At 38.9% G+C, this 11,617-nt stretch overlaps 2 protein-coding genes across 2 annotated transcripts in view; both read right to left on the bottom strand.

Annotated features, from left to right (window-relative positions):
• Positions 1 to 4,259: 4,259 nt before the first annotated feature.
• Positions 4,260 to 11,617, bottom strand: part of plekhg4b (pleckstrin homology domain containing, family G (with RhoGef domain) member 4B) — a 48,351-nt gene continuing 40,993 nt past the window's right edge. The window contains exons 22-23 of the mRNA XM_076737878.1: positions 6,452 to 6,684; positions 4,260 to 4,560 (exon numbers count right to left, since the gene is read on the bottom strand). Of these exons, the coding sequence (XP_076593993.1) occupies positions 4,555 to 4,560; positions 6,452 to 6,684 (239 nt within the window). The 3' untranslated portion in view covers positions 4,260 to 4,554. The remainder of the gene's footprint in view (positions 4,561 to 6,451; positions 6,685 to 11,617) is intronic.
• Positions 8,985 to 11,232, bottom strand: LOC143325203 (uncharacterized). The gene is made up of 7 exons (XM_076738147.1): positions 11,199 to 11,232; positions 10,954 to 11,119; positions 10,737 to 10,847; positions 10,477 to 10,533; positions 9,817 to 9,918; positions 9,594 to 9,710; positions 8,985 to 9,508 (listed from the first exon to the last, which is right to left on the bottom strand). Exons 2-7 carry the CDS (start codon positions 11,113 to 11,115, stop codon positions 9,479 to 9,481), a joined length of 579 nt encoding a protein of 192 aa, XP_076594262.1. The 5' UTR covers positions 11,116 to 11,119; positions 11,199 to 11,232; the 3' UTR covers positions 8,985 to 9,478.

An 11,617-nucleotide genomic window follows, 5' to 3' on the forward strand; every position in this document is an offset into this window, starting at 1 on the left:
TCTTCCATGCATCGTTTATTTATTTTTCTTGGTCAATGCTTCTATGTTGTTGATTTTGTTGATTTTCACTGGTTTACTCCCTGGCCAATGAAGTGAAGAAGTGGTACAGTGGTTAGAGCTCTGGACACACACACACACACACACACACACACACACACACACACACACATATATGTATGTATATGTGTAGCCAAAATATATGTCTATATATCCTAACAATGCATGGAAGGGGAGTTTAAACAACGACAGAAATGAGAGGAAGTACAAGTACACACAGGTTTCTGCCACCATGTTTACTAACACAGGGCTGCAAAGTCAGTGGGTTTACATCCAAACGAATACATACAATACAAAGGGTTCGAGTAATTAATGCCACTCGCTCCTGTAAGCTAAAAGGTCTCTGTTTCAAAGTCCAGAGCTCTAACCACTGTACCACTTCTTCACTCCATTGGTCAGGGAGTAAACCAGTGAAAATCAACAATAACATTAGAAGCATTGACCAAAAAATAAATAAACAAATAAATAAACGATGCATGGAAGAGGACGATGAAGTTAATTTATGGGATATGTTCCTGCCTATCACCCAAAATATTAACCTACGAGAAACTACAAGGTAAATCAGGACAAACTTTGCCACAAAGGAGATCTGTGTTGAGCTGATTTGGTCTGCTTGTCTTGATCAGCGATTGGGCGCAGACCCTTCAAGTTCAGTGGCTGAGAGAAAAGAAGGGTGGAGATTATTATCATACTAGGAAAACGCCGTTTTTTACGCGCGTTGTGGTGCGCACAAACGCGCGTATTTTACGCGCGTTTTGATGCGCAAAACGGCGTTTTTTACGCGCGTTCTTGGAGGACTTCATTACAGCGTAAGAAGCGGCGTTCTTTTTGCGCATTACGGCGTAAAAAACGTTTTTTACGCCATAATGACCTTGAAACGTGACTGAATGTGGCGTATTTCTGGCAGGAACGGCTTGCCACACGTGTGTGCCTGAGTGCTGAGAGCGGGCGTGTGTGTGCGTGCGCAGCTGTGTCTCACAGAGCATGATTGGGAGGGGCTCTCAAGTTGCCGTGGCAACCTCTGAGGCTCAGTACCTCTTTGAGCACTCCTCTCTCATGCTCCCACACACACAAACAGACATATGGGCAGATAATGTAATGTATATGTACACAGTTGGGCAGTAGGCCCCGTGGCCCTTTCAAAATTTCCCCAGGGGAAATTGTCTAGTTTTTATTATTTTCTACATTGCAGATTAATACTGAAGACATCAAAACTATGAAAGAACGTGTGGACTTACATGGTAAACAAAGCACAATAGGTTTTATGTTTTATGTATTCTTCAAAGTAGCCATTGTTTGCCTTGATAATGGCTTTGCACACCATTGGCATGATCTTAACCAGCTTCATAAGGTAGTTCCACAGACTGGTTTTCAATTAACAGATGTGCCTTGTCACAAGTTAATTAGTAGAATTTCTTGCTTAATGCACTTCAGACCATCAGCTGTCTTGTGCCAGTATGGTCATATGCACGTTGCTTTGGATAAACGCATCTCCCAAATTACTAATTTTGATAGTAATTGTTGGTATACAGTAAATAACCCACGCAAATGCTTCACAGAGTTCAAGTTGCAGCAACTATTTGGAGGTGACTGCTGCTGCTGCAAAAAAAACACTACTGAAGGAGTCCAACATGAAGAGAATCGCTTGAGCCAAAAAACACAAGGAATGGACACCAGACAAGTGGAAATCTGTACTTTGATCTGATGAGTCCAAATGTGAGATTTTTGGCTCAAAAATCTCTGTGTGTTTGTGAGAGGCAGAGAAGGTGAATGGATGGTACCTGCGTTCCCACTGAATAACGATGGAAAATAGCAAAAGTAAAGAAGAACCACTGAATGAGAAGGTGTCTCCAAAGTTTTGACTGGTACTGTGTGTATATACTGTGTATATATATATATATAAATATGTGTGTGTGTGTGTGTGTGTGTGTGTGTGTGTGTGTGTATTGGTTTTTTTTTTTTTAGGCAGAATATGTTACACAAGGGAGTTTCTACTTACTCTCACAAATTGTCCTGAGACCAGGAAGAAGCCGAAAGACTTGCCAGAGCACCCTGTCACCTTAACCAAGGCAGTAAGTTGGGTGTTGGTATTGGATTTTCCTGTGGTGTCCCCACAGAAAGGTCAAAATAATGAGAACTGTGCTGTTTTGAACTGAATTATGTTTTTATACTATCTCGACAGAGAGATCTGCACCCTCGTAAAATGCACAAGAGGGGAATGAAGAAGTGTGAGTTTCATTTTATAATGTGAACTCGTGTGATTTTATCAAGCATTTTTGATACTCTAGCAAATTAGATAATTTCAATCATGATCTGAATTTTATTCAAATTAATCTTTGAACGCTAATTAGTATTTCACATTGCTATAAAGCTACATGTTATATGTGTATTAGCCCTGACACGCTGCTGGTTGTTGTGACTATCATCGTCTTGCTTATGCTATACTTTGGGCATTGGATGTTTCTGTTTTAGTTTGGTATCGTAAGAAAGTAAAGTCACAAACATGAGAATATGAAAAATAATTTGTCAACATTTTTTCTGCTTTCAGGATGGCAGAAAGCCTCCACTCGCCGTAAGACATGTGTACAGTTCTTCAGTACACCCCAAGGAGTGTTTCTATTGTTTTTTTCTTATTACTTTTCTTGGTGACTTGAAGCGACAGTGATGTTTGTGATCAGCACTGTGATTTAACATGTCTTACTTAAAATGTTAAGTTCATAAAAGACGTTTTGGCTCAGCAGTTTTGTTGTGTTGACATTTTCTTTCAGGCATGTCATTAAAACTTAAAGCTGCGATTATTTATATTTTTCTATTGGCAATGTGTCAAATAACTATAGTGTAGAAGGTGGAGCTCATCATGACAAACACACAGAGAAACCTCACCCAACTCTACTCAACTCAATGGAGCATTTTAGGGTTTTTCAGCTGATTGTGTTTGGTTTTCTCAGCCTCTCTGCTCTTATCGTGCTCATTTCCAGCCTCAGCTAGCAGCTGTGTTCAGTGAAAAAGCTCTAAGCCCACTGTTTGCTACCTGCCCAGCACCAAACAGCTGACTGAGTTTTCAAGTAGCTGGTGAAAATAGTGGAGCACTGAGCAGCTGAAGAGCCAGATTCAGGGGGTTGGTGGGGACCAAAACACCTTAAAGGCTCCAATATGTAACATTTGTGCACTGCAAATAAATGTTTTGTTGAGTTGTATACTGACATTTTCAAATGTTTCCAACAATTTGCAAAGCCAGAAATGTCTGTAATTTTACTCAGTGCCTTCCATTTGGTTGCTGGTCAATGGCATCATATCGCCTTTTCCTTTACTTACTCTAGTTACTATAACTTACAGGGAAACATGGGAAACAGCACATGATACATCATAGTGAGGAAAGAAGTCAGCCAACTAGCTAGCATCTCTCGTGATGGAGCAGAATTATTCATTTTCATTGGCAGTGGTGGTTGTTTAAAAAGGAAAACAACTCCCATGATCCCACGGTACTTCACAACTGTCAAACCATCAACAACAGTTTGTTCCTATCATATTCACAAGCGGTGAATATGATGGGGTTCAAGTTTGCTGAATTTTGATATGAATTTTTGCCTCAGATGTGTGACTGTACCCTCAATGGTCCACCATCAAATCTTGGGTATTCAAGAGACACAGTTGATCTAGCTGCACACATGTACAATCAAACTGCAGTTAACATGCAGCATCACACCCAGATCTGTAAACACCAGACCAAGAATATTGCACATATGCAATATTACATAAGAAATAATTTATTGAAAGAACTCAATATAACAGTATTGAAAGCTGGTCAGGTGGCGATCTTCTTGCATGTTTTTAGTGGGGGTATTTTTATGGAGGATACCCCAGGTGAACATGCAAACTCCACACAGAAAGGCCCTTTTTCCTCGAGCGAGATTTGAACCCGGGACCTTCTAGCTGTGAGGCGACAGTGTTACCACCGTGCCACCCTAACCCTTTTTAGCTGCGCACACACTTTCAGCTGGTTTCACATACAGAAAGCTTATCTCAACTATGAAGGATTGCATGTTGGGTGGAAATTGATTTCAGTAAAACTTAATCGTAGAAAAAAAAACAATACAACCATTTGTTTCAAATATTGAAATCATCTGTACAAACTGGTCACAGCACAAGAATGGCAACAACAGAAAATGAAAGAAAAAGGACAGTACAACATTGACTGGATTGATCTGCCTGCTGTTTCTTTTTAATTTGTAAAATACATAATAAAAAAACTCATCTACAATATAAACACTGATTTATTCCTAGTTCATTAAAACAAATGTACAGACCACTGACGTACCATCATGGCAGTGTATTATGTGTCAATTTACAATTTTACAGTATCATAATGAAGTGTCATAACAGTTGAGCTTCATCCATTTACGTCTTAGTGCTCCACAGATGAATTCCTCTTATTGTCATGTCCTTATCCTGACATGCAAACTGCTGTGGCGTCAAGTATCATTCAGCTTGAGGACTTCACAACTATGAAGAAAGAAGGAAGAAGAATGAGGGATTTAATGAAATGTATTTTCTACATGTTATGTACTCATTTCCAGACCTTTACATACCTTGTACGTATAAAATGGCATATTTTAAAGATTACATATTTTGTCAAACCATTAACTGCTTACTTAGAAATCAAGACAGTGGAAATTACTTTTACCACTGACTGCGGCTTCAAGAATGTTTCTTAAAAAGTAAGCTAGGGACATTCTGGGAAGACTACTGCATATTGAAATCCATTATAAAGAAAGAATATTTTGCCATCTGCTTAAACATTTATCAAAGCTATGTAAAGGAGCCAACACGTTTGTTTCTTTAATTTCTTTGATGACAACATATTTATAGTCACATATTTAAACATTTAAAACTACTTTTGGGGTCCTCTTGGTTAAAAACTGACCATACAGTCAGAGTAATATCTAAACATGGGGAATAATAAAGTGTAATAATTGTGTTTCATTCATTTGCTTACAACAAACGGCAACACTTCTTGTTAATTCAACATGCCTTCAGTCCTGCTCAGTCCATTTTCTACAACCTCCAGCGCACCAAATTTAATGCTGCTGTTTGCAATGTAATATTTTTGCACTGAATCTTTTCATTTGTTGTGGTCATGCGATACAGTTCTCATTACATACAATAAAAGATGAACATTGAACTGATTGCCATGCAGCACACGACACAGGCACCAGAAGCACATTTCACACAGATTAGTAGTCAGGCCAAAGGCTCCTCACAGGTGTTAATGAGGCTGTGAAGGGAACAACACAGATGTCATCTCTGAGGACACCAGTTACTTACTGAGCTAAAACCCCTCAGCTCTGAGTCAGACCACAGTAGAGAGGCCTACTGCTATATGAGAGGTCTTGCTCTGGTAAAAACAAAACAGCACAAGGGTGGTGAGTGAAACTGAAAATTCAAGTAATTTCCAGCACTTCAAATCCTCAGAGTCTGAATTCCAACTTAAAATAATACCAGCAACATTAACTGATCTAAAGGTGAGATGTTTGAATCCTGAACTTAAGCATATGACCACATATCAGTACAGACGTGAAGCAATTTTTCAAAAATTGATCATCAGAGCCAAATTGGGGTTGTGATCAGGCTGTAAAATCACAAAATATGTTTCTGGCTTTAGACAAATAATAAACATGGTGCTAAAACATTTCGAATTACAATCCTTTCTCATCTTTGTTGTCTTTGTGTATGAAGACAAATGCAAAAATTACATTCACAAAGCAGGAGAACTTCAGAATGATATGATGACAGGAAGTGCAAACTTTTTGATATTCTGGCAAAAAAAATAAATAAATAAAATCACCAGCCCAAGACTTTAATGCCTTTAACTCTGTTGATTTTGGGCTGAGTTTCTCGTACTAGTAGATGAAGGCAAAGCTAAAGGAGCCTCACAGCGTCAATAGGAAAAAACATAAAAATAGTATGGGATCAAGTTGGGGAAGACGTAAAGGTACAAAATAAGTACAATACATTATATCAAGTACACTACCTCTCTTTCAATAAAAAAAGACACTGATGGAATCAGAAAAATGGGAAAAGATATGAATAGTGTGAAAAAGGGAAGTACTTCATGAGATTCATTGTCCCTAAACCAACTAACATTTAACACAAGGAACCAGGACAGAAAGACAAAATACATGCAGAATGTTCTGAGGTGAAGTATTCACACCTTTGTATAAAGGTAGGCTTAAACTCAAACACAGGAATTGAGAGAGAGCCACAAAACAGCAATGGTGTCACTGCAGCTACAGTTTATCTAATAATCCTCAAAAAACCCTCTCATGACACAACGTGGTGCACAACATCAGGCCATTTAAGCAAAAGATAATAAAAAAGGTAATGAAATACTCACTGCTGTGATGAACTTCGTGCCCTGGGGTTGGAGGTCTTCCTCTTTCTGGAATATTGAAGGAGACACTATGGAGGAGGGAGGTGTGGAGGTGCACAGGAACGAGGGGGGGTCATTGTTGTTGTTGTTGTAGGAGTCTGTGACGATACCGGAGTGCCCTGGTATAGTGAGGGTGCTCAGCCCTGTTACACTGTCACTGGAGGTACACTGGGAAGACGTCTCTGAGCTCTCAGTGACTGCCCCACAACACAGAGAAAAGATACATTAATACTGTAATACTGGCTCAAGCAGCACACACCTCCATTAATTTCCTATTTAGGTAGCAGTTCAAGGAAGTTCAGCCAGTGCGCGGGCAGTAAGTTTGTTTTGGCTTTGTCTTTTGTGCACTCCTGAAGCGGCTGGGTTTAGGATTTGAACTTTTCAGACTTTGGCGACTCCAAGTGGTAGAAGCAGAGAAGACACGGTGGCAGACAGTAAAACCTCCAACTGCTACACATGGAGACTTTAAGGCTCACAATATTTTTTATTTTTTTAATTTTCTTGTTTAATTTGTGTCATTTTATAACTATAGTTTGTTTTATTATCTTGAAGCATGTCTCCAGTGCAGTAGTGTTATCTTTTCATTTATCTGCTTTTTATTGCTTTGTGAGCACCGACTGACGGAGTGGATGAATACTTATGCAAATGAGTATTTTGTGTTTTATATTTATACTGTTGTGGCTAATGTCAGCACAGGAAACTGCTCATCACTGGACTAACGTTATGTAACACCCCTTTTTATTAGCTTAGAAACAATAATAATGACAACACAATGCAGGCAGCCATCGCTCGATAAGCTAGCCCTGTGTCCTCGTGCGCATGTAGAATTTCTTTCAGAGTCTCCATAAAATAGTAGCTAACAGCTAGCTAACCTCCCTGTGTACCTGGCAGTCTCTCACAGCATCACTGCTCCTGTTAGCCGAGCGCTAGCTAACTAAGCTAACCCTCAGAGCTACCGCTAGCTGAGAACCACTTACCTTGCGAATGTGAAATACATCAAGCTGAGCACCGTGCATGTCAGCAGCGTTATCGTGTGCGGCCTGTAGAAAAACTCTATGGTGATATCTTAAACCTGCTGCTCGTTTATCATTCGGAAATGCATTCTGTAATTCACATCATCCTTGCTCAAGGTATGAGATCCGCTGTACACGGACGCCATAGATGGCCGCAGTCAGGAGAGCGGCGGCAGCTCCTCACAATAGCATGAGAAAAGTGAGCCACCACGACCAGCAGCTGCAACCAGCGCCGCAAACTGGAGCAGGAAATAGTTAAAATGAATTAAAAATGTCACATAGCAAGCTACCAGCGTACAATGCAGAAGCGAGCGAATGAGCGCCAGAGGCTTAAAAAGAGGCGAAGACAGTTTTAGGGAAATTGTTCACTTGTGATTTTGATTGGTGTGCATGTGTTTAGGGAGTGTCCCAAAGCGGAAGAGTCCTCGTGCTCTCCTTCATCATGTGCTGCTATGATTGTTTTTAGCGTGACCTCCATGACCTTTGAAACAGAGCAGAGGCTGACTCCTGTATCTACCAATTGAATTATCTTGAACTGTGTCCTCTTAATTTGATATTAACAAAAAAAAGTGAATAACACTGAAGGTTTATGGGAACTTGAACAAGGTACAACAGTACAGTTAATTGCATATCTAATGAACGCGCTTCCTCGAATACATCCTTCACTGGAAAGTACGTTTACTTGACTGAATTTGTTGTGTGTTTATCGCCCCCTTGTGGTCACTCATGATTTCACATGTCAGTGAAACCAAAACATCAGCTCCCACCAGGGGTCTCTATCGTTTTTTCTTAAACAGCAGCAAGGAAGTCCAACCCATGGACACAAATTGTCTAAAGATTCACTGTTAATTTAAGTTCTGTTGGTTATGAGACATTTGAACTATATCATCTCTCCACCTTTAGTAAATTGAGTATATGGGTAAACAAATCATCCACTGTACTACATGGGGAGTACTACACAAAAAATGATGAGCAGTAAAGCTTCAAAAAACAGGTTGGATTTGCAAAATGACCTGAAAACGTTTTGCAAGGCAAACATAATTTTTTTGGCTATAACACACAATGTAAAAAGCAACTTGTTCTCTTTGGGAGTGTGCTGTTACATGTCTTTTTGGGGGGTTAATTTACTGGTCTTAAAACCAGTTAATTATTGTTAGCTCTTATGTATCATTGTCCAAAGTAGAGGAATGTGTTGTAGGTCCACAAGAAGACAAATGAAACATAAACAAACCAAAAATCACCTTTATTTGTTATTTGTTTTTTGTTTAAACGTATTCACAAAGAACAGAGTATGATTTAAAAAATCAATGGCATAAAAAAATCCTCTTGCAAATATAAAAAAGCAATGTGCCTCATGGATAAAAAAAAGTTATGTAATTAAGTTGAAATTAAGTTGAATTCAAGAATCTGTCATCTGTTTAAAACTTTATATTTTAATTAGAATAAGAACCATCAAAATGAGGCCCATTGGCTGATAGCTGGGTGTCAGTAATGAATCTAAAATGAAAGAAATACAGAGCAGTGGTCTACAGTCTCAAAATGCAGCACAATAGCCAAGAAGCACGAAACCATCAGCCGCATATTCGACATCTATTTGCTAAAATGAACTTTATTAAAAAGGATTGTTTGAAAGATGCCACTGGTGAAAACTTCAAAGAAGTTTTAAAAATGGTCTAACTGTCTCAGAGTAGAAATCCAAAGTAACTGTGGAGTGCATAAACGCCAATACTGTTATAAAATGGTCAAAAAATGCAACATAAACAGCTAGATGTATGCAAACACAATAATATGTATTCTATATTCAAGAAGTGCCTCATTCACATGCAATCTGCTGTTCGCAACTACTTCTGAAATGAAAGCAGAAACAGTTGATTTAACGGTCTTTGTATGTTGAGAGGTATAACATTGATACCACATTGGTGCCGTGTGAATGAGGTGGTCAGTGGTTGGTTTGTTGAGCTCCATCACACCTCTGAATTCAGTCCGCCTGTTTCAGCAGTATGATGGGCTGCAGAGGAAAAGAATGACCAGTATAATTTACAACTAATCTTATCTCTCTATCTGTTGCCATGTGTTTAAAGGAAATTACATACCAACGTGTTGAAATGTTGTCTGCATACAGCTTTACTCAACCAGTAGATCAAGAATAGGGCTATTAACTTCTCAGCAACCAGCAGAGTCATAATCAGCCCGTGGATTCCTTCATGGAGCTATGAAAACAGTTGAGACAGTGGTGGAGATGAATATGCATTTTCTTCGCATTTCAGAGAGCCACAAAGTGAACTTAATCAAAGGATAAATGTGGTTTTCCTTTACCTTCAGGCTGTGGAAACTCAGTGAAAAACTGAATGCGCAGATACAAACTGCCGCAACCGACCAGAAGAAGCTAATGATGTTCAGAGAGAAGGACAGCTTTGTCTGGAGGGTGAGAAGGGCAGTTATTATGCAGGCGTCACTGTAAATCATTAGAGAGCAAAAGCAAGAACATTCTCACATTCTAGAACTTGTGATGATTTTGAGCCTTTTTGAAATGATCAGACAGCATTAGTTACACATCATATACAAACTTATTTGAATTCAAATTCGTGTTTTCTTGAACACATCTCTTCTTCATCATCAGCTCGATAATCTAAAAACATGTTTGTCACATAAAAATCAAATTCAAAGCATAATTGGACAACAAGTAATTACAACTGCACTTATCTCTGGATGTCCTTTGGATTTAATCACATACATTTTGTATGATTGCATGTTTTTGAAGGCACTCTCCAATTCACGTGTTCCATCAAAAGGCATTAGAAATATACTACCATCTCAACAATAATACTATCCAGTGAGCACATACTGTTTTTTTTTTTTAAACTCAGAGGGTTAACTCATCTTTTGTGCATAAAGAATTAACTTTTTCCCCTGCGCTGTGAAATGTTCACCACAAGGAAAAATCATTTTCACTAATGCAACACATTTTAATCTTACCAGGTACATGTTTGGAGATTGTCCAGCAGCATAGGACAGCATACCAGAGACCACAAACTAAGATATTGATATATGATATGAATGATTATACACAGAAATGCAGTACTAAATATTGCAGAATATCAAAAGAATTGAAGATAAATTAGATAGCAATGGAAGTGCATGAAGAATTGTTTTTTAATTCTATTTTCCTGCGTTTTTTTATTTCGATTGTTAACGAAAGTGAATTAAACATTTGTTTCTTTTGCAGCTGTATTTACCACGACACTGGGTAGAGTGTAGATCCTGATGACAAGTTTAGAGATGTATTCTGTCTGAGTAAAAATCAGACCAAGAATGAGAATGAACACACCGGCAATGGCTTGGGCTGCCTAATGAAAAAAAAAAAGAGAAGCAAAGGAGGAAATATAAGCACAAACCTGTGAAAGAGTCTGTGATCACAATGTCTCTACCTGTGTATGAAAAAGTTTAACTTACTCCGAGAGGTTTAGGTTTTCCATTAACAACAAAGACCTTGTAGGAATCTCTGTACACACACTGAAATTTCTCCGGCATCAGTTGACCGTCTCGAGCATCCGTTAGACTGCCAAGGGGAATGGTGATGATCACTGATTCATCACAAACAAATGTCTTCTTCATTGTTCTGTAAACAAGTTCAAAGTAAAGGATTTTAAAGCAGTTAATGTCACTGGTGACCTGTGATTGAGGTTTTCAGTAAATACCTTTTTTCCTGTTGTATGAGATCTGAAAGTTTCTGCTTTGTCAAATGAGTTTGAAAAGGAAATGGCCCAGTACCCCAAATCATTTTCTCTCTCTCTCTCTCTCTCTCTCTCTCTCTCTCTCTCTCTCTCTCTCTCTGACACGCACACACAAACAAACACACACACACACACACACACACACACACACACACACACACACACACACACAACCACCCAACCCGACAAGTGTTTGCATGCAGACTTTGGGAAACATTTAAAACCTAACGTAACTTATTTGTGCTCACGAATTTAAAGAAAAGTGTTGTAGTTGAATCAGAAACACGGTAAGCATAACATGAAAGCTCTGGCCATGAGGCGTTCAGGCTTGAACGTGATGATATTGCAGAGAGAGGAAGTTAGGGCGTGAGATGACCTCATCT

Source organism: Chaetodon auriga, chromosome 8, assembly GCF_051107435.1.
Source record: "Chaetodon auriga isolate fChaAug3 chromosome 8, fChaAug3.hap1, whole genome shotgun sequence".
NCBI lineage: Eukaryota > Metazoa > Chordata > Actinopteri > Chaetodontiformes > Chaetodontidae > Chaetodon > Chaetodon auriga.